Below are 25,221 nucleotides of genomic sequence, written 5' to 3' on the forward strand. Positions count from 1 at the left end.
GAAAGTACCGCACCATATCCTAGCCAAAGAGTTGCTTCTGTTTCTTTTTCTCTGACACGCCCATGATCTACACGCCGTGCTGTCCATCCCCGGCAGGCGGCATCAAACTGTGGGGAAACAGTTATGAACTTTTTCAAATTCATCAGAGCATGTGGTTTTGCATTCAATCCGAACTTCGAGGGTTCTGTGCATGTGGAATAGGAGTTTGGATTGAACTGAATCGATAACGGTAAATAATCTCTTAATTATGATGCGTTTTGAGATGGCTTGGTTTGTGTGTTTTGGGGTCGGTGTCATCAAGTCAACTTTGAAACCGACCGCCCGGGGCTAACTAGGTTAAGCTATGCGATCACGCGAGTTAATAGTATTGATTGGTTTGTATGAAATTGCATTTAATCAACAAATACTTTATTATAGTTGTGATTTGTGACCAGTCCCGAATTGCCAATTGTGAGGGGATCTAGCGTGATCTATGACTAATCCTTTAAGGAAGCCATCTTATTGGTCCTGATGCAGTCTCCCTTCAACGCCGGTACACGTTATGCTGACATGAGTTGCTATCCTTCAGCCGTTCTAGTCACAATACTTTTTGAAAGTCCCTCACTGCATACCTGGGATTTAGAGTAGAGCTAACCCTAAACCTACCTTCAACCTACACTGTATCATGTCTATGTACTACACCTATTAGCCTACTTTAGTTATAGACCACATGCCTTTCTGGGATCGGATGTAAGCCTGGGTTTTGAGTATGGCTGGTATAGAGGATTCTTTTTAAAATCTTTGCGGGCAGAAGCCAACCATGTGGCATGGAATTGGTGACAGAAAGATTCATATTTGGTCACCGTATTGTTGAGATGATCTTTGAAGGTTAATCCAAACAACCCTAAACAATTGTATTCTTAGACACAGTTTTTGCCTTTCACTTTATTAAACACAATAACATCAGATATGTTGACCCATGGGGATTTACAGTCAACCCATGTCTAGTTCGAACATCGAGCAGTTCTGGGAGCTACTGCGACGAAAGCAACCAGTTAGGAGACGCAAGCAACCAGCCGTATAGTTTGGGTGTGGCTCTTTATTATCTAGGAGAGAAAGGTGCGCACGGTCCCCTTCACCAGGCCCCGGCAGATGGGGCACTTGCGCAGCGAGGGAGCGCACTCCTTGCACACCACCAGGTGTCCGCAGGGGATGAACACAATGTTGACTTCCTTGTCCATGCACACCTTGCAGGTCCGCTCCTCCTGCAGCCTGCGGAGCTGCTCTTCCATGGGCAGGTCTGCAGGAAGATGGGGGAGGGGCAGGAGGGGGGGGGGGAGGGGCGAGAGGGGGGGGGGGGGGGGCGAGAGGGGGGGGGGGGGGGGGGACAAGTGACGGCAGGAGGAGGAGGAGGAAGCAGAGAAGAGGGAGAATAGTTATGGACGCGTGCGAGAAAACGAGTTGGACTTCAGTTAGACGCACGCACACACACGGAACACCGACAATTACATATGTGCAATACGCTCACACGTCCCGACATGCGTGCATCGACACACCGACGCGCACTTGTGCAAGCTCTCTCACACACACACACTCATCCTTTCTCACTAGCGCAGGAAAGAGCAGGGATGAGGCCTCGGAACCCTATCTAACTCCAGGCCAATTTCTAAGTATTGGGGAAGGAGGATCGGACCCAGCCTGTGATGTAGCCAGCCTATTCCCAAACCAGGTTCAGAGGCCTCATCTTCCAAAGGCGAGCCGAATCTCTCTCTAAGCCAAAGCTACAAGCATGTGTGTGTGTGTGTGTGTGTGAGAGAGAGAGAAGCATAAGCAGCAGTATGTGTGTATTTGTGTGTATACCTGAGAGATCTTGACTCGGTGATGCAGCTTCATTTGTCTGGGCTGAAAGTGCAGTGAGAAGAGAAATTAAACACGCGCTTGGATTCGGGGGAGTGCTGGGCTGGATTGGGATGACAGCCGAGTTGTGCCGAGCTGGTCTGGGCTAAACTCCAGCTGTGTTGAGCCTAGGCTAAACTCGGCTCAATCCTGCTAATTCTAAACCTTTGTCACACACCTTCAAAATATGTTTTTTCTTCTTTTCTTTTTTTTAAGGATGAATTCTGTTTGGCATAGCTTCATGTTGAAGAAATAGGCCTGTCTAGATCAGTTGTGTGCCTACCTGACTCTACTAACCCAAGCCCACCAATCATTCTCACAGTGACATGGTCAAGACGATACAACACAAGTTGACTCACTGGTCCCTCAACATCCCACCCCGACTTCTTATTCACCGTGAAATACAACAACACCAACAAAGTAGACATTTCCCCAAACCCAGATGTTCACAGCCTCATAATGAAAGAAAAATGCCATTTCCACTTGGAAAGTGCACTGGCATATCTCCTGGGATTAGGTTTAATCTGCCTCCGGGAGGCCATCCCGGGAAGTCGTTTAGGAGATGTGACAATCTGGGCAGTGGTGAGGAGTGGGGATGAGATGGCGTTGGGTGATGGCGCTAGGTAAGGTACCCATGAGGTCTCTGAGCAGGAGCACGTCGTTCTTCTGGATCCAGTTCCTGAAGACCTCTGCGGCGGCGTTGCCCTTGGCGAGCACCAGCTCAATGAGCTTGGCCGTCTGCAGCTGGGGGGTGGTCTGACTCTGCAGGTCGACGTACTGTTCCGCAGCTACCACAGCAAACAGACCAAGATTAGCCCAGGCTTGTCTTATTTTAGCCTTTCATATAGTTCAAACATTTACTTTATTAATTTCCTTAAGAATATTAGTTTGTCCATATTATTTCATGTTCATTATTTATTCAAAAACTGTACAGAGCTTGCTGGCACTCAAGGGACAATGTCAAACTATGTAACAGTTACCACGAGAAGACCAAAGTCCTAGGCTAGTTGCGATAAGAGCCACACGTACTTATCACATTCTGCTCTTTCAGGTGCTCCAACACGGACTCAACGCTCTTCAGGCGCTGAACCAACGCCGTCTGGTGTCTCTTTAGGAAAGTGAAACCATCTAAAAACAAAAGAGAGACCAGTTAGACGACTGCATATGTCCCTTATTCATCCCTCTTCTAAAGATGGATACTCATCAGTGGCCAGTGGTTGCATGTTTACATTACCCACAATGCAAAGCTGTGTGATAAATGATAGCCGTGGGAACAGACAAGGGAAGGTTTTGGTTGTGTTACTTTATACTTAGTGAACAAGTGGCTGGGAAAGCCTCGTGAGCAGGCCTACCTGGGGCCTGGGGTTAAACACAAACTAGCTCTAGCGTAATCCTAGAGACTGTGTTCAAAATGGCCGCCGCGCCGGCGGCCTAGTCAAAACGTCTATCTGTACCGGATGCCATGGCCTCGGCCAGCATTTCCTTCTCCTCCTCCTTCTTCTGCTCCACGGCGCACAGCACGTCGGACACCAGCTCCTGTACCGTCTTGTAGTTCTCCCCGCTGGTCAAGATCTTGCTCTGGACCGTCTGCTTGACCACGCTGCGGTCGAAGCCCATCTCCAGGGCCGAGAGCACCACCGGGGTGTTCATCATGACCGCGTCCTCCGACCGCTCCTCGCCTGGACCCAGGTGGACCACTGAGGGAAGAGATTGGATTTTGTGAGTGTTCAGCCGAATTGGATTTGGGCACACCCGCTTTTAGTATTTGCGTCTCGCTCCCTTCGCTCACCTGGTGGATCCACAAACTCTCTGGAGCTGCTGTCTCCGTTGGTGAGAAGCTGGGGGGGGGGGGGGGGGGGGGGGGGGACACGAGAGACGTGTGACTTCCTGTTTTATTGTGGGCACTTCCTGTGTTTTCTGTGATAAGGTGCGTGTTACTGGACCACGGTTGTAGTTTCAATTTACCTGCTCAAACAGCCTTGGGAAACGAGCCTGGATCTGTTGAACAAACTCCTGGCCTTTCTCCTGGAGCAAGTACTCACACCTGTCAACCAAAGTTATAATGAACAAAGATTGCACCCAGACAGCTTCCATGTAACGCTTTTTAAGTCGATTGTTAGAAACGGTTACCTTGGAAACCATTTGGCATGTTCCACCCAGGGGTCGTCCCCAGACTCCCAGCATCGCAGGCCGCCGTCACAGCAGAAACACTTCACGTCATCGTTGCGACCTTGGGCACAGGCACACACATTTTGAGTACTCAGAGATGGTGTGTAATGTCATTCTGGAAAGTTCCAGGGGAACTACCACCAGTAAAAGAAACAGGGTTTCACGCTTAAAATACGATGTAGAAAAATTATCTTCGGTGGTGTAATGACATATACTAAAACTGTGTGGGTTCAGTGAGGGAGGGGGGGGGGGGAACTCCACAAGTGTCCCACAATAACCTGTAAGCACCACCTGCCACCTTATTTAAAAGAAATGCAAAAGTGTTGTATGACTCGTTTTAAACAAAACAGAAACCGTCGGTTCGGGCTGTTAAGCGGCAATACTTTTCAACACAATAGTGGAGATTTTTTCCCCTGTCTGCCACTAAAGTCACCGTAATTTAAATGAAAAGTAAAGTAGCCTTGACAAGCTCCTTGAAAGCCAATATTCCTCCTCACCAACGTAGTAGAAGCCAGCCTTGGCCAACTGGTCGGGCCGCACGGGGATGCGAGAGGGCCAGTTGACGAAGGTGAGCAGCCTCTCCTCGCTCTGCTGCATGGCTGGGTTGGACACGTTGCTGAGGGCAACGGGGGCCCCTGCCGACCCAGCCCCGGCCACCCCTGCCAGGGACACGTTTTCGGCGCGGTCCCCTCGAACGAAGCGGCAGTTGGGGTAGTGCCTCTGGTGCTCCGACACGGCACGGTCGCCAGGCTCCCAGTTGCTTAGCTGCAAGACATCAAATGTTTATCAACAGAACAGTTAGTGAGCTGCCAGTAACTTAGCGATGCAGTGTTTCCCACACATAGACTAATTTGTGGCGGTGCGCCACAGAATCAACACCGGCCGCCACACATTGCGTTTCGTAAAACATTTTTTTTATCGCTATTTAGGTAAAAACACGCAGCGTATTCGTTCAGCTGCATTTCCTTTCCCTGCTCTCCCTCCGTCTCTTTCACGCACGCGTCTTTCTCACATACACACACAGTCACTACGTCAGCACACGTTAGCAACAATGCATACGCCGTTCTAGTGAGACCGACAGCTACATCAGAGAGCCTTCAGCATTAGTGCCGTAGCTAAAGGTCTAGGAAAGTTGAGGCTACTTTTCGCTAGGTACCGACGGACACGTCTTAATCGAAGGTTCCCCTTCGTTCTTTTGGTGAGAAGTTTCAAGAGCTAGCTACTTACCCGGCGTCATGGAGCCGACCAGTTAAATAGTTATTTAGCACCCTGTATGCAGCGTCACTACCTGCATATGCAGAAATTATTTGTTTGTTGTTGTTGATTTAGTGAATTATTTCGACCCCCCCCCCCGCCACATATAGTTTTCTAATCTGTGGGAAACACTGCGATGGGTACCAACAGAAACACCACAAGCAATAAAATCACAGGAGTTATAAATATAAACCTCCTCGCTTTTGGAATACTCATAAAAGATCCTCCTCTGTCTGTTGCTGTGTAGCATCCCCCATTTGATAAGTTCACTGGTGAAACGGGACCTATCCACTCAGGTGTACCCTGACCTCATCTCAAAACAGGAAGGAAGAAAGGTGTGGGCGAGGATGATGGCATAACTTGTATCTCCAGTACCTGTCCTCCGCAGGTGAAGCAGGCCACCCTGTCTCCCATGCCCAAGTAGTAGAAGCCAGCCTTGGCCAGCTCGCTGGGCGTGATGGTGGACAGGACCCAGGTGTTGAAGGAGTCTAGGCGGTCCTGCTCCCTGCGCATGCTGGGGTTGTGGCAGGTGGGGGGTCTCTGATGGGACATGTCCTCCACCCCCCGGGAGCTCAGAGGGCTGGAGGGGGGAGGCGCGGAGAAGCCCATGTTGAGATAGCCCACCGTCTCCTCCCCCTGGCTTGTTGTAGGGGGGTTCGGAGCTGGGACGGGGGCCGGACCCGGGCCAGACACCTGCGGAGGTGACAATGTTTTGTCAATGTCGGAGTTTGCAGAACATCATTAAAACCGTTGTGGTCTTTCGAATATCAACAAAGTGGTCAAATCGACCAACCGACGTTCACTTTGTTCATGGATGTGGATATTTGCATGTGGATGACATTTGGATGTTTTTCCTAGTCGTCATCCCTGCTCTCACCGGTATGGCCTGGGCACTGCGGAGCGGGGAGAAGGCGGAGTGGGAGGAGGAGAGCAGGTTGGCTGTGGAGGGGAGGCTCTGGATGAAGGAGCAGGAGGGGGAGAGCTGCCTGTGTCTCTCTGTGGGGCAGTCTCCGGCCTGCCAGCCTTCCGTGGTCACATTACACCTGAAACACTGCACCCGGTCCCCCACGCCCGTGTAGAACCAGCCTGCCCGCGCCAGGCTCCTCTCAGTTACCCCCGACGCTGGGAAACGGGCAAACGTGGAGAAGCGGAACAGCTCTGGAAAGAACACGGAAAAACACCAAAAGTGAGTTTCTGACTTAATTTATGACAGTAGGCTTCAATTTGTTTTGCATTTGTGGAATTTGAGAGAAGAAAAACTTGACAAAACAACTGACTAGAAGTTCAGGATGAGGCTAATTAAAAATGTACGACTGACAATGCATACAGGATGACGGACGGAGATCATAACAGAATGAAGAGAAATGACCCTCATATCCACAAATAATGAGTTGTGTCTCACCTGAGGAGTTGTCGTACTGAAGGTCAGCCGAGGCGCCGTTGCGACACAGGCCCATGAGAAACAGGTTGTTTTGAAGTTGCGGTGGCAGAGTTGTCATTTTAAAATCTTTGTCAATGTTTATATTTAGTAGGAAAGATTTAAAGACAAGAAGAAAGGATGCCCTCCTTAGGGGGGGAGGTTTGACGATACCCAGGAGATCTCACACACACACACACAATTAGGCTTTCATTCAAAAGTAACGTATGACAAGTCCTAGAGGATTTCAAGGGACTACCCCATTATGCCTCAAACTTAACTCATGGGAAACAGATAATTAACTAGACCAAAGAGGTAGAAGAGGAAACAAGTAGGGGCTTGATAAAGCCACAATTGAGACATTTGTTCACTCGAATGTGTTTGCAAAGAAGGAAAACGAACAAAACATTTAATGGAGGTTCATCCATCATCCTCATCAAAACTATTCCTCTCATGTTGAACTCGTCTCCAAGCACTAGCCTTGTGGAATTGGACCATTTAACTTCCTCAGGAGACGTAGTCATTCCATTACATCAGAAGAAAATTCCAGATTCCGAGCGATACAGAAGCCCTCTGTCTGAATGGCGAAACTGGTGTGAAAATCCAAAATGATGAATGTGTAATGTAAAAACTGAAAGAGTACTCCTCTCCAACGATCATCCTGGATCCGCATGTGCAAAGTGCTCAGACATAACGTATGTCCTTGAGTGAGACACAGACACTAACCACTCATACATAACCAACGGGATACATGAATCATCAGGAAATAACGCTAACATAGTGAGTACACAACTAAATCACACATGCGGCCCTGGGTATGTGAGATCAAACCTTCCCCCCTCATTCGGACATCCCCTCCTAGGGAATTTAGCCTTCCATTGCGGAAAACTACAAACCCTGTACGAAATATACAAGTGTATTCCTCTAAGAGAGATGTTTCTGGAAATGACCAGGGGATTCTTATCCTTGGTTCAATACTGAATGCACCTGAGGAACAAAACACAGGGAACATATGGGCATTAGCTTAATAGTGTCACTGGATAATATGCTGGATAATTTTACAAAAACGATTTTGTTGTTGTTGTAAAAGGTAGCCCGTACGAGCAAGCTAGATCATTCCAGTTTCAATCACGCTGTGTGCGTGGGGCACCAGCAGCACGAAGCGATACTGAGAGGGGCGGATCGAGACGCTGTTTCCGCATTATAAATTCAAGACTTGTCAGAGCCTGTCTACCCTAGACATTCTCTGTCTTTATTGTGCAAGCCCCTTTTCAAAACCTTGCGTTATCAAAGCAACGTCGTTAACGTTACGTCAGCAAGGACACGGCCCAGTGCAAGATTTAGAGACTATTACCAGAGCCTGTTTACGGAGAGCCTGGCCACTCGCTATTAAGCCCCTTTGTACCGAATTTTGTTGCAGTTCCATCAGAATTCCACTGGGAGGGATCGCGGTAGAGTGCAGAATGAATGGGGGGGTCTATGCAGCTAAACGGCTAAATTTGTCTCTTTCACCTGATTGTCGTTGAGAAATCTCAGATTTTATTGTAGTTTCTATATGTTCAACATGGATTATAGGTCAAAAATTGAATGAATGAGCATGTCCTTTCGATTTCTTACAAGGTGAGTCGTTGTTGCCCATAACACGCTAGCATTCTGCTAATGAATGCTGATTGGTTTGTGAAGGACTGACTACGTCCAGAGATCCCGCTTGATGGCATCCGAAGCAGAATCAGAATGTCAAAGCTTTAGAAACATTAGCAACAACATTAGCAAGCCCAAACTCTTTCTAGCATGTGTATTGACAAGGAAAGCCTAACCTGTCAGCTGTGTTATCGATAACTAGAGAGAGAAAAGGAAGTGACCAGAGCTTGCCGTAAAACAATATCTCTGGTCGTACGATGTGTATAACGTCAATTACATTTTAAAAGGCTTTTTAGAACAGAAATGCGACTTCAAAAAGATCTAATACCCAGCGGTGTGTATTTGTCTGCCTCCCCTTTCGAATTCAAAATTCAAATTACAAAAAAAATTAGATCATGAGAAAAGTAGATTTTGAGGGTATAGCTCCATAGACCTCCATTTATTCTGCACTCGACCGTGAGCGCTGTCATATGGAACTAGAGTGGAACAAACCCGGAAGTTTCCCGAGTGGCAGTTGTCATTCAGATAGACATTTTCTGCTATTACTACTGTACAAGTTACCCTACGTACTAGTCCTAAAATATACGGAGGGTAGGATTTTATTAAATATGTGCCTCAACTTCAGTTACTGTAGTATATACACAATAAAATAAATATATATACAGCCGATCTGTTGCTGCTATCACAAAATTCATGTGAAAGGGTAGTAAATTCCGCGTAGGCCTGCTCGTTTGGGCGAGGTCGTATCGTTTGGTCGTATGCCAAACCGCAACTGGAATTAATGTTGAGAAATTCGCTTTTAAAACAACACAAGATTGCACAAGACTGAACAAGGCTGACGATTCTACCTGCTGGACGGCGACTCACCAACGTTGGTTCGTAGCTTGTGTCTTCAAGTGCGAGCTGTTCTCACAGCTTCAGTTTTTCATATGCGTTTCTTTCCTGGGAAAGAAAGGCAACTTCGTAAACCACTTCCGGTAGTACATTAAAAGACAAGCAATTTTAGTAAACTCTGCTTTTTGGCTATTCGGAAGAGAAACAGTAGCATTTCTGCTTTGGTTATGAGTAGAAGCACAGCTCTACTATACTTAATTTAAAATGAACGAAAATAAGCTTCGATTTAACTAAATAAAAAATAATACCATATGCCAAAATAATATAGATTCCTTTTAATGTAATTCAATTACATGACATTCAATTCCATTCAAAATTCAAATATCCTTACTGATTCACACTTTATCTGTCAAAATGCCCCACGAAAAAGACAACCAAGGCAAGGCATTAAATATAAACAAATGAGCCTAAGGCTTAACTCCAATACAGTGAATAAGCAATGTGAAAACCCAGAAGTGCGTCCTGAAAATGGACTTTTTATACCCTACCTACACCAACACCAACCGCAGTGAAACAAAACTCAATGTGGAAAGTACCCGTGTTTCGCAGTTGCTCTGATCTCGCCGATACGTCATCATAGCTCGCTGTAGTTCAAGAAAACCCCACTGCTGTTATAACCTTTAGACTAGAAATATCAGAGTTGGCTAACGTTAAAAAGCGTTAGATTTCTATTGCATGAAACATTAATTAACGTTTGTCAAGTTTGTTTTTAGTGAGTGGACCTGAAATTCCTGACGAGCATTGAGAACTAGCTGGACTATAGGGGACCCCTTAAAGTGGTCATTTACTGATTTCACACACTGTTCCTTATGGTCTCCAAGTAGAGTATGTAACATTGGTTGGGCTGAAAAGGGCCCGGGTGCTGTTCTATGCGCCCCAATGCACCCTGTGAAATAGCCCTCGAATAAAACGAAAACTTTTCTTCTCCCTTTCTCCCTTATTCGATAACATTGGAAGTCTATGGAAGTGTCCCAACTGTATTTTTAAATGGCACTGCTGTCAGTCTATGGTCTTTCCACAACCAGTTTGTCAGGTGAGGTATAGAAGTTAAACGGGGCGACGTCATTTGAAAATAATTTATCACCGACAATTAGTGTCAAAAAAATGTATCACGGTTTATTATTTATTTTAAAAGGGATTACATTGGCTAGAACTAAAATGCATCCATATACAATACATGCATAAACGAATCCATAATACAAAACATTATAAATTTGGGTTATTTCAATAATACTCAGCGGAAGCCAAAAACACAAAAAGCAATAATTATTAAACATGCAGATACTAAAATGTCATTTGAAAATGAATATCAACTAACCCATTTGAAGGATATATCATTGCCTAAACTTGATCAATGACTAAGTACCTTCAAATCGGCAATGAGGAAACTGCTTTTTAACATTCTAAATTAAACCAGATAGCAACCCATTACAAGGATAAGTGTGGTTGAAAATGCTTCCTCTCGTTTCCCATTACAAAATTCCAATGGATGTGTAGAACTAAAAGCTTTGACAAACACTAAACAACTGAGAAAATATCAACTTACAGTATACTTCAAATACACAAAGTAAAACAAAATAGAATATATATACACACACTGTGACAAAATGGTCATTATAAACGAAGTGAGCTGCAGAAGTTTGTTGGTTTCTTCAATTGTGAGTGGACAATACGTTACGGACAATAATAGCAGAAAAATTCCAGCAATGGAGTCATTTTTTCTTCATCGAAAATCAGAGGTTCATATATGATCATGCATTCGCGCATGACCTACCTGTACAGCCCAGACGTGTGCTCAAAAAGCAGCGTTCGTAGGGAGAACACCACAATGGAAAACAGGTTTGCTCAAAAGTATTTGTAAAGTAAAAAGCTTTTACTGAACTGAGTAAATCTAGGAGGTCGATCTCCACGCGTCTGTGACCAGGTGAAGATTTGTTTGTGTGTGTGCTTACTGCCAGATGTAAGATGATTGTTTGGTGTGTGTGTCGTGTCTATAGCCAAGTGAGCAGACTGTCCTTATCCATGCGCGATGCAGAGAGAACGGTCTCCATATCGGTTAGGATGTCGGAATCCAGAGCTTCCTGTATGCTTGGCATTAGCTCCTCCCCCTCATTAGACATGCACAGCCCAGGCCTCGTCTCCAGTAACACTGTCGGCAGGTTGACTCCAGAGTCACCTATCACAACAGAGAACACAACAGAAGACATCGGGTTACAATGAAAGGACACATCATTTGGTGCGTTCAAAACTGTATTCGTAATCAGGTATTACCTGTGTCCATATGTTCTACAGAGTTGAGCATGTGGTCTGAGGTTCGAGGCAAGCTGCTCACACTTAACCCACTGTCCGTGCTCTCATTACGGGAGTGAATCCTGCCAGACACACACACTCTCGCAACTTAATTTCCGTAGTGAAGTCCACATTATTTGCCAACACCTCGTCATTTAGGCAAACACATGCAGACACAGACAAACTCACCCATTGAGAGCAGAGTCATGGTTGGAATTTCTGTTCCTGCCATCCTGAGCAAGGCTCTGTGTGTTCCCGTCATGATCCATGCTAGTAGGAAGCTGGTTCCTTAAAACGACATCCTGGAAAGACGTACATCCGAGTGTACCCGACACCAATCAAGGAATGAAACGGCACAAGTGGAAAGTTTTAGAGGGGAGAAGATATAACCAGAGTAGCTAACGGCAGTTCCTCATATTTCAGGTGTCACTTTTGACATCTCACTGTCGCTGCTGTCAAGTGTGATTGAAATACTGGAGGATCATACACGTGCTTCTGTAAAAACGAGGCAAAAAGGCAAACGAAAAGGAGGGTTCTACTTGGATAGCCAGCTGACATTCGGTGTCACTAACATGGAGGTAAACAAAGCTCGACTTCTAACCTGCATTCTGATTGGCTGCGGCAGGTCCTGATGTTTGTGTCGCTGTCGTTCCCTCTCCTGCAGCTGTTGTTGCCTCTGCTGGGTCGCCACACCAACAAGGCTGGAGCCAACCTTCTGGGCTGTGGGGAAAGATGTATTTTGCTGATGCAGAGTGCTTACAGGCTGAGATTGATAAGAGTGTGCACGATGATACCAAGCAACAGCTGTACTTAATATAACAGGTTAGCAAGTCCCACCCTTCCTTTGGAGTTATGAGGCATAGAACGCACAAAATGAAGTCCATATACAACGGTAATCCATCATCTGGCCACTGAGCATTTCATGGGGCTAGTTTGATTTAGTTGTTTTTCCATCTGTAATATTATTTTGCTCTTGTGGTGAGCCTAGGATTAAAATTACGAATCCCTTGAATAATTACCACCTTGGTGGTTAATGTAAATAGTACTGTCAGATAAAGCAAAAATGCGCTATAGGCAATTCTGTTCTTCTAAAGTGCGTATAAGAAGGTACGCGACTTTAGTACCCTCTACTGTGTATCATTATACATGCCATCTTTTCTTCAGCATTTGGTGAAGGATGCCATCTGCTGGTCAAAACAACATTGGGACAGTTTGGCTTTTGCCGTCATAAAAGTACGAGTCTCGTGTATTTGTGTGTATGCAAGTATGTGTTACCTAGACGTGGGTCTAGCCAGGAGGTGGTCTTGGTGGCGTGGTTGACGTAGTACACCTCTCCCTCAGGAGTCACCGACTGCTCCCACCCCTCTGGCAAGGGACCTACACAGCAACAGTGTCACACACTCTTACCATACAAACAAACCCACATCTGGGTCAATAATGTGTCAAATACTTGAGGTGCACTCGATTTAGGTCACCCCCAGAGACAAGGGGCACCAAATCAACCGTCCCAAAAGTCTAGAGTTTGTGAGAAGCCACAATCTCACCTGGCACTCTATCAAGTCATTGAGGGACGTATTCAACGTCCCGATACAGGTAGCTCATAAGGGAACATTCACAGAGTGGCGTAAAGGTAGTTCCTGACCTGTGTTGGGTCTGGCCGTTCTGTGTGGCGTAGTTTGGGGCGTAGACGGGGCGGGGTGGGGGGGTGGTAGGGGGAGCGTTGGGGGTGGGGGAGGGAGCAGGGGGTAGGTACTACTAAGGGCTAGCTGGTCTGATCTGGGTCTGCAGGTTGGGAGATGGTGAGGAAGGAAAGACGAGAGAAAGGGGTATGTCATAGTTACTAACTGGTGACACGGTAGAAAAAGAGGCTGGGGGAGTGGGGGGGGGGCTAGGGATGGGAGCTGAAAAGACAGAGCAGGTATGGGAGGAGGAGGAGCAGAGGGGGGGGGGGGGGAGGCCGTACCTGTGTCGGGGCTGGCGTTGTGTGTCTGTGTTGTGGGTGCAGGGTTGGTGAGCGTGTGGGCGTGGGGCGGAGGGCTGGCGATAGGGTTAGGAGCTGCGCTGGTCTGCAGGTGGGATAGGCGAGGGTCGTGCCATGTCGTGATTTGGTCCAGGTGACTACAAGCACACACACACACACACACAGAATAGATTTTTTAGCCTTTTGCTTCAGTGAGCTGTCAGTCTTCTGTAGCAGTGGAACCAGTGGAACCTGCTAAATGAGCCATGTACGCACCCTTAAATCAGGACCTGCTCTACTAGTAACACAACACACACTTGCTCTATCTTACCACTTGGAACTTGCCACTGACTGTAACTTACAGCCACACCGTGCGAAAACTACAGGTTGGAGCACTAATGCTAGGGCTGACAGACCAGTCACCACTGAGAAACATCCGGACAGATAGGTAAACGGACACATTGCCACCTACTTGAGAAAGTAGCGCTGGCCAGATGGTGTCTTGGCCATCTCCCAGCCTGGAGGGAGGGGCATGTCATCAGGGAGGGCTTGTGTTGCCACGGCGACTGTTGGCGGGGTGGACAGGACGTTGATGGGCATTGAGGCGGGGGACGAGTGGGCGCGGACGTGATGAGGCGTCAACGAGCCGCACACGCTCCCGTCCGAACTGGCCTGGGGTGAGGCACACACACACACAAGGGGGATGAGAAAACATACAAAAAATGAGCCATTTAAGGTTATTGCACAACATAACACCAACTGGTTTTGGTGAACACCAACTCAGTGAAGAAGTATTAACTGTGTCCAGTGAGGAGTAAGGTCTGTCCCTGACTTTACTTTTGTGCCCCTGATTGTAAACATCCCACTAGCTACTATGTGGCCTTTGCTTAGGACCATCATTAGTCTGTCCTTATGGTGCCCTACTTAGAGCGGTCGGCCAGGAAATGATGGGGTGGGGGTGGGGGCTGGACAGGATCTCTTACTTGTCTGGAGTGGGATCGGGGGTCTGGCTGTCTGAAGAAGGAGTCTGGTAGCTTCCTCATGCGCATTGGCAGGGAGGGCGGCAGGCTCGCTGTCTTGGGGTTCATCACAGCATTGAAGAGCGCCTCAAGATCGGTCTGCGAATCCCCGCGCACGTGCACGACCTGCTGCCCAGCCGGAGGCGCGCTCTGCTGCGCGTCCATGCTTTCAGGAATGATTATTTCCAATGAATCCAAAAGTTATCTAGAATTTGTTTTCCTTTCCCAAACACACCACTTTGATTGGGAGACGCCCAAAAGTTTTTGACAGACAATCCAATTGCTTGTTGTTCTACTTTCTTTTATTTTCTTCTTATCTTTACAAACAAGCAGTTTTTTCTCAGTTTTGAACACGGAAAACAATTAGTTTCCACTAAATTGTATATATTGTATTGCGGTATAAGTTTGACCGACACCAAATTGTTATGAATATGTTTTAAACTTGTTTTGTTGTCAAAATCAACTGTGGAAAACACGTTGGACGTCCCACATACCTTCAAACTGCCAGACAGATTTTTTTTCTGCAGAAGATCGTTTCGCTTCAAATTCCGAAGACACAGTAACTAAATCCCAATGCAAGTCTTCAAAAACGTAATATAAATAAAGGGATACAAACATATCATTACAGAGAGTGGAACTAACAACACACGATATAAATCTCAGTTTGGCAGACCGACCCGAAACTTTCTCAGAAACTGTAGTAGCTAGATTACTGCGGCCCCGTGATCCCTTTGAGGGGCGGGGTTGGAGTTAAAGCCACAGCAATTTCTCTGTCCCATCTCTGCGGTCCCACCACTCTCACTCATTTTCTTACTTCATGATCGTATTTTTCACCTTCGTGTAAATGTTCACCCACACTTTAATAGCAAAGAAGGCACTAAAGGTAAATCTACTGTATGCAATATCTGCAATGATGTCAAAATGCACGTTTTCAAGTTGGACTCGATGAATACAACTATGGAACGTTTCGTCACAGCACATCTCATTTATTGTCACGAAATAAACAAACACTTATGACCATCTGTGTTTTTCTCTACTCATCTAAACAGACTCTCATACAGGACTTTATTCGAATGTGTGACTTGTCAGGCATTGCCCTCTTGTCCTCTCATATCTGAGGTCAGGAAGGAAAGAAGGAAAGAGAGGAGAGCAGCTCAGAAGTAAGGGTATGGAGCTGGCTGGCTGACAGACTTGAACTCCGTTTTTACACCAAACAGCTGTCTGTTGTGTTCAAACCGAGGCTCTACGGATACTCTGGAAATGCTTCCCTCTTTCCAACATCCACCCCTCAATAAATCTCCGATCTGGCACGAGTCAATCGGTAACATTTGAATAGAGTTACCTAGGCTTTCCCCCCATCCCATCATTTAGAATCAGCGAGAGAGAGAGAGAGAGAGAGAGAGAGAGAGAGAGAGAGAGAGAGAGAGAGAGACAGAGGTATGCAATGGGAACCCTCGGCTGGGACAGGCTCCGAACGTGCCCGATCTGGCAAATTCCCAGACAGACAGAACCCGCCCCCCTTTCCACTTACGCTCAGGGTTCATCCTGCCACCTAGTGGCCACACAGACGCACCTCCTCGATAAACACAGAAGGGAACCGCAGGGGCAGTAGCAGTAGGATGGCTCTCTCTAGGACTGCTGGTGTTCCCTGTAGAGGTCTGGAGTTACAGCTTGAAGGAGCCCACGCCGTGACAGTGGTGGAAGACTAACACGTGGCGTCTGAAGGGGTCGACGATCAGGTAGGAGAACGTCTGCTCCTCCTCCTCCTCCCCTCGTCGCCCCGGGTAACAGAGACCGGCTTCGTCCTGCATGGGAGGACGAGACACCATTTCACTCCCTCGATCGTTTCCTTTGATCTCGTCCCTCCACCCGTCTGTTTTTAACACTGCACTCCTCCTCGCGCTATCTCTATCTTGTATATCGGATATTCACGATGGCTGCTGTAGATGGAGTCAGATGGACACCTGGAGTCAGATGGACACCTGGAGTCAGATGGCTGAGCGGTTAGGGAATCGGGCTAGTAATCAGAAGGTCGCTGGTTCAATTCCCGGCCGTGCCAAATGACGTTGTGTCCTTGGGCAAGACACTTCACCCTACTTGCCTCGGGGGGAATGTCCCTGTACTTACTGAAGTAGCTCTGGATAAGAGCGTCTGCTAAATGACTAAATGTAAATAGATGATTATTGAGATTATTGTTGTTGTGTGGTGTCTCTGATCTGTTTGTTAATGTGTGTCTATACGTTCTGTGCCGTGCAACACCTTTCGGGAGTACCTTCAAGTTTTCGAAGTCGCATTCTTTTTGTTCCTTCTAACTCTTCCCTCTTGTTCTCACATGGTCACCCTCTCTGTCTTTTTCAGCCTCTTTCATCCTCCCTGCTGCTCCATGACCTGAGAGCTGGGTGAACGCTCCGAGTGTGGGGCCTCGAGCGGAAACCACTTACGTAGGCGGACACCTTCAGCACGGTGGAGACAACACTGATCTTCTTGGTTTCAGCTTCTTTCTGGACACTGGACATGGGCACACGAGCCAGTCACTCACTACCACACGATAGTATCAACAGCACGATCAGTTGTTGTGGCACTATGTCGTAAAGTGTACTTTGAATAAAGCTTATTTATCTACGTGACTGTGGGCGTGTGTACCTGATGAGGTCTCTGTAGATGTGCTTGGTTGTGTCGACGTAGGGGGCGACGGTGTCTTCGTACTGACAGAGCTCTCCTCCCAAACACAGGTGCTTGAAAAGGCGGAACAGGAACTCGCCGCGCTCTTCTCTGCCAATCACGTCGTAGTACTCGGACTCCTCTTCCTGGAGCATCTAGAGGGAGCAGCAAAAACACCCTGCTTCAGCACCTCTGTCAGGCATCCATAAACACCTGTATCCTCCCGATCCCCACAGCCACGGCGCAATGTCACATCCTGCTGTATTATGATGGTGTACGTTTTTGTGTGTGTATGTGAAATTGAAAGAGAGAAAGAGAAAGACAGTGACAGAGAGACATGACACACTTTAGCTATGGAGACATCTGTCCTTATGTCTCCAGTTTGCACTCATTGTAATGAGATGTCCATTGTTTCCTTTGTTCATCGTGCGTGCGTGTGCACGAGTGTTTGGCACGTGTGTGTGTGTGGGGGGGAATGAGAGACAGAGAAAGAGACCCGTCTCAGTTCATCGTAGTCTGGATGAACGTCATGGAGACATTTGACGATGTGTCCCGAAGGCCTCAGGACTCCACTGGAGTACAGCGGGTCGAACAGCTCCATGGAAACCCTGTTGCACGGCACCACCTCCACATCTACTGAGACCACTGGGCTGTCTGAGAAACACACACACACGCACAATGAACAAAGGAAACAATGTACATCACGTCCCAATTGGTGCAAACAGTAGACACAGGGACAGAGGTCTCAGTAGCTAAAGTGTGTTTTGGGCTAGCACTAAGTTCAGCATGGTGAATCACAGTACAGTAGGTCGCACAGCCACACAGCCACACACACACACATACTATGTCTGGTGGGGCAGGAGGGATGTGTAGAACTGAAGCTAGCCTACGGTGGCAACCATAGGTGGCAACACATACCTAGAGGCTGCCATGCCCCTGCTTCCATCCTCCTCAGGTTGGCCTGCACACAGGGGTCCTGGAAAAAACTCTGGAAACAACAGGGCCACTTTCGGTCACTGATATCCAGGAGAGATTGCATTGTCACACGGGAGCAAAGGAATCAGAAAGTGGGTCTTACCAGTGTGAAGTCCCTGCTGTTGTAGGGGTAGAAGCTCTGGTCAAAGTTATATGCCTGAACTGAGATTCTCCCTAACATGGACCTGTAATACACACACAGGTCGTCAATTAGCAAGACTATTTAGCTGTAATTTACCATCCCTAGCTAGATTGATGCTGCTTCTAAATTAGCGTAGGGCTAGTTATTGCTAGATAGATAGAGCTAACCATGAAGCTTTTGAAACGAATATTGCACATTTTTCGTATCTTATATATTTGTAAATGTACCATTTCAAGAAGAGTTGTAATGTCTGTCTCTCCTCAAGGAATGAGAATTTCTTGGACGGAAGAAGGTTGAAAGAAAACCTTTGCACAAACTCACTTGTGCATTTCTCTCCAGCCATGTTGGTCACTATGTACTTGTTGCTATAGCGACACGCTCCAGTAACCCCCTCCACCCCGTCTCATGACGTCATCAGGGTGCCAACGTGCGTAACCTGTATATGCAACCCGATATTATGTGTGTAACCCTCCATAAACATGACAGTAAATAAGTTTAATGAGTTCAACTACTCTTCACCTCACCTTGATGATCGCCATATAGTTTTGTAAACCATGCTAGTTATATTCAATTTAACGTCATTTAGCAAAGGAAGTATTTACAGTTTCTGAAACTCTTAGACCACGAACAGAACAAAATGTGCCTCACCTTCTGTTTGCATCTTGGGATTTGGATTTGACAATAATCGCAATTTACTGTAGTTGTGCGCCAATACACACACCATCATGGCTGCCGTGTATTCTATTTCCAAAGTGTGACGTGAGTCTTACAGGAGTGTGTAACCCACAGCACATGTGGGGCCCAACAGCCTCTGGGCCTCGCACATTCCACTCACCAAACATATAAAGTTCCAGGGGCTCAGAACGGTGGCTCACTTCTCACACCCCTGTTCCCTACCACTATAGCACGTCCATGGGCTGTCCTTGTCCCTGTCTGCCTGTGTACCAACCAGCAGGCTGGCTCCAGCTGGATGGTTATTGGAGCCGTGTATGAGCTCCACCAGAGCCACATAGTCTACTACTATTCTGTTTCCTTCCTGCTTAACTGTCTAATTAACACGGGTCATTGGTCCAATAAGCTGAGTTCACTTGTCTGACTGAGAGAATGAAAAGGGATGTGTGCTGTACGTGAACTGAGACATGTAGGCTGTGTTTTTCTTTGTTTCTTTTACGCAGGTCCCCGTACACCGCTGGTAGATCCCTCCCTCTGTTCTGGTAACACACACACACACACATACACACACACACACACACACACACAGGACTCCCCTCCACTTTGAGGTGTCCCATTTCCCAACTACATCTGGTTCTCATGTCTGAGGCAGGATGCAGCCTCAGTCACAGCTGTGCAATAACAATGCCGTACAAAGCTACTGGCCCTTGGTTGCCCTTCAACCAAAACTTTGAGATCACAGAATCTCTCCTCTGGAAACAGACATTAACCATTAGAGGTTGAAAGGCTACACTAGTCCACAGTCAGCAGATAGAGGTACTTCTAAACTAAAGGTAGGAAAGTTATGGAGCCTCCCGCAGGTCTTTCGCTGACTCACAGAAAGACCAAAGGCTTTTTTGTCATGGGATTTTATTAGGGGAGAGCAGGGGTGATGAAAAGAGAGGAGGAAAAAGTGAGAGAGTTGAGGAGAAAGTGGAGTCAAGGAGACAGAGAGAGAGTGAAGGACTACAGTGACAAAGGAAACAGGAGGCAGGGAAGAAAGCACGCCAAAGTGGAGAGAGTTTGTCAAGATAAAGAGCCAGAGAGAGAGAGTGAGAGAAACAGACAGGCAAGAGAGAGAGAGTGGAAAACAGATTTAGAGACAGAGAGCAAGAGACAGCGACAGGGAAGGAGTGAAAGAGAGAGGAGAGTGGAGTCAGGTTCAGCCAAGGGTGCTCATTGGTCTGTGTGTGGGAGATTCCCGGAGGTAGCTGAGGGAGTTATCTGGAAGAAAGTTCTCCTCGGATTACCGCTCGCCAACAGTCGGACGGATTAGACATGATGTGGCTGACTGTGCTCACCCTGCTCCTTTCCCCTCACCTCCCTGCCTCTCTCAATATCTCCACAGAACGCACAGTAGGTGTCTTTGGTTCCTATCCTGAAGGACTGACGGCTGCTTCAGAGAGAATGTAGATGTTAAACTCTTGTCTAACTACTGCAGGGTCATGATCTGAATGTGTCCTAAAGATCTTTGACGGAACAGTAGGTGTCGTCATTGAGTTTGGTGAAGTCAAACTAATTGAGTCTATCGACAGCTGTCCAATGTTGGTTTATTGTTGTGCAGAATGACATACATGCATTGGAATGTCTCCTAAACTCTTCACGTAAAGCAAAAACAACATGTTAAAACGTTTAAGGTCCACTGGCATGGTGAGAGCAACTTCAAAACAATCTTTACAGACAAGCATGACAAATTGTAACAGTGGTTTAATTACCCAAAAGGCCTCTGTTTACATTGTACAATTACTGTTGACATCTGTATTTCCTTTGATCAACATTCCATTAGGAGGTCCCTGGTAAATTCAGAGTATTGCAGATCGGGAGTAGCTATGCCCAAATTTGACTCATTCAGTCACTACTCTCTATAAAATGAATAATATGCATCTTAAGTCTCCTTTATGGGGAGTAGCTATATAAATTGAGTGCTTTCAGAGCTTATTTTCTAATTTTACCTCAGTCGGAGCATGAATGATTTAAATGATTTGCCCTGAGGGAACATTGAGAGTTCTCAACTAAAGTTAAGTTTCAGGTGGTGCCAACTCAGCTGGCGGGTAGGCCTACCTCCAAAAACTTGGTAAATGACCCCATTCATGGTCAAACATCGTGTGTCTCTCCCCGTTTGCCAGGACGCAGAGAGCAGAACCAGTCTGAACCAATCTGAAGCGGACACGGATGAATTTTCCGAAACGCTGGTGAAGAACCACAAGGCCCCGGCAGGAGGCAGGGGTCGGGAGGGCTGCTCCGTGCCCTGTGACATCACAGCCAAGCTACTTCGAGAGGAGAAGCACTCGCTCTGTGGTAATTTTCAACCTCACAAATTTCCTTCTTGTCTTTACCATCTTTCCTCTCATCTGTGTGTGTGTGTGTGTGTGTGTGTGTATAGGTCACCTGCAGCAGTCTCTGGTAGCTTATGCGAGGAGCACCAGGAAACTGATCCGAGATGTTGTGGAGGAGCAGCAGAGAACCTTGGAGTTTCTAACCAGCCAGGTACGACCGCCCCCCCCCCCCCCACACACACACACAAACACACTCAAAGCAAGCTGCGTGTCGTTGCCAGGTGACAGAGCTGATGACCAAGGTGCAGACCCTCAGTTCAGAGGTCCAAAGGAGCAACAGTGAGATGTACTCCATCAAGCCTGTCCCGTCTCACGGTAACAGCCCACCACACCCCCTGAAACTCCACCCACAAAGACACACAGTTCAGGAGTCCATCTGCTCCCCAGGACCCGCCTGTGTTGCTGGCCTGACCTCAGATAACGTTGGAATGATGAATGTTTTCATAGAAAACTAAGTTTAGCCCGTAGTGAATGCTTAGCTAGTGTTAGTTAAGGACCATGGATCTTTTCTGTCACTGTGGTGTCACTGTGGTGACCGTGTTGTCTCCAGGGAGAGACTGCAGTGACATTAAAGACAGTCTGGGGCCTGTGGTTCCCAAGATCCCCAGCGGAATCTACATCATCCACCCGGAGAACACGGAAACTGCCTTCGAGGTATCGCACACACACGCATGTTTGTTTTACTATAAATTGTGACGACCCACAATTCAGTCCCGATTAAAATGGTGTTTTCTTTAATTTTTTGTTCTTGTGGGGACTTCTGGTTCTCACACGAATAAATAAACCAACACACACATACACACCACATGCGCAAGTTACACATACATGAGTATGCCACACAGACACACATGCCAAGAGACAGATTGGCAACTAGACAGAGAACCACGTCCACCTATCCTCTCCCACGTGTTGCCACAGGTGTTCTGTGAGATGGACTACATGGGGGGTGGATGGACAGTGATGCAGAGAAGGACAGACGGACTGACGGACTTCAAGCGACCCTGGTCAGACTACGCTGATGGGTTCGGACACCTTCCAGGTCACTCTGGGTTACAAGAGTATACTTTATTTGAATAGAGAACTGTGATGCATGCGTGGGTTTGCCAATTGTGTCGTGTGATTGCACATCCCCAAGTTTTTAGTGTACCACTCTGTGTTTGTGTGTGCGTGGAATGTGTGTTTGTGTGTGTGTGTGTGTGTGTGTAGGAGAGCACTGGCTGGGCCTGAGGAAGGCGTTCCACATCGTTAACCAGAAGGATGCTCGGTTCCAGCTTCACATTGCCCTGGTTTCTTACGACGAAACCACCTCCTACGCATCCTACGACGACTTCCGCTTGGACAACGAGACGCAGTTCTACAGCATACACCTGGGACGCTATGCAGGAAGTGCAGGTACACACACACACACACACACCCACACACTCACACACCTACCTACCCATAAATAGTCCATTTGATGGCAAGCTGTGTCTGAGGTTGAATGAAGTTTTCTTCAAGGTTACAGTTCTGGTTAAGGGGTTTATCTTGGGTTGGTCAAGCCGGAAAACTACTTTGACCTTCAGGCGACGCGTTCCGCGGCTACGACCAGGAGCAGAACCAAAACACGGCCCCGTTCAGCACGTCGGACGTGGACAACGACGGCTGCTTCCCGTTCTGCGCCATCGGCAACGAGACGGTGGAGAGCTGCAGTGCTCAGCACCAGCACACGGGCTGGTGGTTCAACCAGTGTGGCCTGGCCAACCTCAACAGCTCCCCCCAGGACGACCCCAGCCGGGGCGGGGACGAGGCGGCCCACATCCACTGGGACACGTGGACGCGGAGCGGAGTGCCCCACAAGATCCGCTCGGTCACCATGAAGATCCGGAGGATCACCACAAACAACTGAACGAGGGAGGACGGACGGAAGGAGGGAGAGAGGGGGTGAAAGGAAGAGAGGGAGGACGGATGCAGTGGACTAACTACCTGCTAGTTTGTTGTCAGCTAAGCTTAGAGCTAAGATAAATGGAACCATGTTTCTCTTTTTTCGGTGATAACAATAAAACAATCTGAACACTGTGCCGCCGTGCGTTTCATTCCCAAGTTCCTCCAGTAGATGGCGCTTTGTGTGTCTCCACAACACGAGGGGCACACAGGAGACTAGACTGTGTAAGTCATAGCTACTCGAGTTGACCCGTTTGGACACTCTGATTCCTTCTGACTCTCGACTTGAACCATCACCTCTGTTCAGAGGGTCCAGACAGAAGGTTCTAGAAAGGCCTGCCTTAAATCCATGTCTGGATAACAAACTGACAGCTGGGAGAACTCACTGGCCTATACAGCCCGGAGGACCCCTGTGTATGTGTGTGTACGTATGTGTTCATATGTGCATTTGTGTGTGTGTGTGTGTGTTGCTTCTGCTGCATGTTCTGTTGGTGATGCAGGAGAGCTCTAGCTGTCTGGGTGGTCTATGTCCTCTCAGCTGTGTGTATATTCCACAGATAATGAATGGGGTTGCGTTAACGAAGCAGACACACACACTCACCCACGCGTACACACACAGACAATTCGAGGTGTTGTGCTAAACCTGTTTATACAAGTGGACCCCTTGTGTGTGTGCGTGTGTATGCTTGAAATGGCAGTGTTTATATTTAGAGCTGGGTCTGTTCTACACAGAGAAAGACTAAATCAAAGTTCACCCGAGTGACATCACTCTGACTCCACCTATTTATCAACTCATCCACTCAGTTACCGTATCCATGGTCACTCCCATCCCATAGTAACCCAAGTCTGGCGCTGACTAAGGGTAGGGGAACAGCGTGATATTTGATATTAGAGATACAAAATGTTTGTTTAATTACATTACATGTCAAAATGTAAGAAGTCAGTTCTTTTTCATTACAATGGGACAGGTAAATAGTGAGGGAGGAGAGGGGGGAGAGAGACAGACAGAAGGAAAAAGAGAGAGAAAGAGATAGAAGGAGAGCGAGAACGGTTGAACAGAGAACAGACAGAGTGATGATGACATGTGGAATCGTCCAAAGATCAGCTTCTCCAAAACGAACTAAAAATAGGCTTCTATATTCTGTATGTCTGAAAAGGTCAGTGTGAAAAATGCAAACAGACTTAAGGGGATCAAGACCCTGCCTTCCCATGATCCTCTCTGATTTACCTTAAACCAACAGTTTGACACAATATCTCAAAAACACCACAGATATACACACACACGCACTCACACGTATTCCTGTTTGATAATGAAAAATGGATAAGGAAGAATGTGTGTACGTGTGTGACAGTGTGTGTGTGTGTGTGTAGAGTTTCCCACACTGACTAAGGATCAGGGGATCTGCGCACGAGCACACAGGAAGCAGAATCTTCTGGGAATTTAAAACCCTGAGGAATCTCATCTGCAGTTCTTCGTGAGATAACTCAAACTCTATGTCTCTCTCTCTCTCTCTCTCTCTCTCTCTCTCTCTCTCTCTCTCTCTCTCTCTCTCTCTCTCTCTCTCTCTCTCCCCTCCCTCTCTCTCTCTCTCTCTCTGACACACACATACACACACACACACACAACCACGCTTGTACAAACACACGCACACACCCACACACACTCACTCACAAAGCATGTTTAACTGGTTTAGTGGCTATTAAAGTGTCAGAACAGTATGTAAGCTCAGTAAAGTGTGTGTTTAAGGCCTTCCTCCGGCAACGCTTTGTTTTTCTGACTTCCACGCGACACAATCTGGCAAACAGAAACTGCGTGCATCTAATATTCTTGAATACAGGATGGACTTATAGTAAGACCGTTACTTCTGGGCATTTAAAAACTGAACCTCTCGTTCTGCATTTCGCTAGTAGATTACCCGGTCAAATGTTTGAATCAACTGAACACGTTCTTTCTGTTC

The 25,221-nt window shown here is 47.2% G+C and overlaps 4 protein-coding genes and 1 long non-coding RNA gene across 10 annotated transcripts; 2 read left to right on the forward strand and 3 right to left on the reverse strand.

Annotated features, from left to right (window-relative positions):
• Nucleotides 1-140: 140 nt before the first annotated feature.
• On the forward strand, nucleotides 141-17,140 carry LOC124468069. The gene is made up of 2 exons (XR_006956135.1): nucleotides 141-229; nucleotides 16,877-17,140. It is a non-coding gene; the product is annotated as an uncharacterized LOC124468069 (long non-coding RNA).
• On the reverse strand, nucleotides 1,059-9,819 carry birc2 (baculoviral IAP repeat containing 2). 5 transcript variants are annotated; one of them, XM_047020633.1, is made up of 14 exons: nucleotides 9,739-9,819; nucleotides 9,205-9,298; nucleotides 6,701-7,702; nucleotides 6,176-6,456; nucleotides 5,674-5,991; nucleotides 4,542-4,809; nucleotides 4,006-4,105; nucleotides 3,841-3,919; nucleotides 3,665-3,713; nucleotides 3,330-3,572; nucleotides 2,905-3,003; nucleotides 2,508-2,663; nucleotides 1,840-1,881; nucleotides 1,059-1,279 (listed from the first exon to the last, which is right to left on the reverse strand). In XM_047020633.1, the coding sequence occupies exons 3-14, from the start codon at nucleotides 6,795-6,797 to the stop codon at nucleotides 1,086-1,088; spliced, it is 1,926 nt and encodes a 641-aa protein (XP_046876589.1). In that variant the 5' UTR covers nucleotides 6,798-7,702; nucleotides 9,205-9,298; nucleotides 9,739-9,819; the 3' UTR covers nucleotides 1,059-1,085. The 5 variants fall into 5 exon arrangements, with proteins under 5 accessions (XP_046876589.1, XP_046876590.1, XP_046876591.1 ...); XM_047020634.1 differs by having other exon boundaries at nucleotides 9,224-9,298; nucleotides 9,725-9,797; XM_047020635.1 differs by having other exon boundaries at nucleotides 9,725-9,797.
• Nucleotides 10,345-15,213, reverse strand: LOC124468066 (transcriptional coactivator YAP1-like). Of its 2 annotated transcripts, XM_047020639.1 has the most exons (9): nucleotides 15,013-15,213; nucleotides 14,483-14,684; nucleotides 13,972-14,171; nucleotides 13,503-13,657; nucleotides 12,815-12,916; nucleotides 12,141-12,259; nucleotides 11,729-11,841; nucleotides 11,522-11,622; nucleotides 10,345-11,426 (listed from the first exon to the last, which is right to left on the reverse strand). In XM_047020639.1, exons 2-9 carry the CDS (start codon nucleotides 14,681-14,683, stop codon nucleotides 11,242-11,244), a joined length of 1,176 nt encoding a protein of 391 aa, XP_046876595.1. In that variant the 5' UTR covers nucleotide 14,684; nucleotides 15,013-15,213; the 3' UTR covers nucleotides 10,345-11,241. The 2 variants fall into 2 exon arrangements, with proteins under 2 accessions (XP_046876595.1, XP_046876596.1); XM_047020640.1 differs by lacking the exon at nucleotides 15,013-15,213 and having other exon boundaries at nucleotides 14,483-14,709.
• Nucleotides 15,012-18,639, reverse strand: cfap300 (cilia and flagella associated protein 300). The gene is made up of 7 exons (XM_047020642.1): nucleotides 18,524-18,639; nucleotides 18,258-18,339; nucleotides 18,098-18,167; nucleotides 17,676-17,833; nucleotides 17,162-17,334; nucleotides 16,960-17,026; nucleotides 15,012-16,323 (listed from the first exon to the last, which is right to left on the reverse strand). The coding sequence occupies exons 1-7, from the start codon at nucleotides 18,637-18,639 to the stop codon at nucleotides 16,183-16,185; spliced, it is 807 nt and encodes a 268-aa protein (XP_046876598.1). The 3' UTR covers nucleotides 15,012-16,182.
• Nucleotides 18,640-18,661: 22 nt separating this feature from the next.
• Nucleotides 18,662-23,393, forward strand: angptl5 (angiopoietin-like 5). The gene is made up of 8 exons (XM_047020638.1): nucleotides 18,662-20,363; nucleotides 21,134-21,305; nucleotides 21,391-21,494; nucleotides 21,565-21,658; nucleotides 21,894-21,997; nucleotides 22,262-22,382; nucleotides 22,550-22,735; nucleotides 22,906-23,393. The coding sequence occupies exons 1-8, from the start codon at nucleotides 20,286-20,288 to the stop codon at nucleotides 23,226-23,228; spliced, it is 1,182 nt and encodes a 393-aa protein (XP_046876594.1). The 5' UTR covers nucleotides 18,662-20,285; the 3' UTR covers nucleotides 23,229-23,393.
• Nucleotides 23,394-25,221: the final 1,828 nt, after the last annotated feature.

The sequence above is a fragment of the Hypomesus transpacificus genome, chromosome 5 (genome assembly GCF_021917145.1).
Source record: "Hypomesus transpacificus isolate Combined female chromosome 5, fHypTra1, whole genome shotgun sequence".
NCBI lineage: Eukaryota > Metazoa > Chordata > Actinopteri > Osmeriformes > Osmeridae > Hypomesus > Hypomesus transpacificus.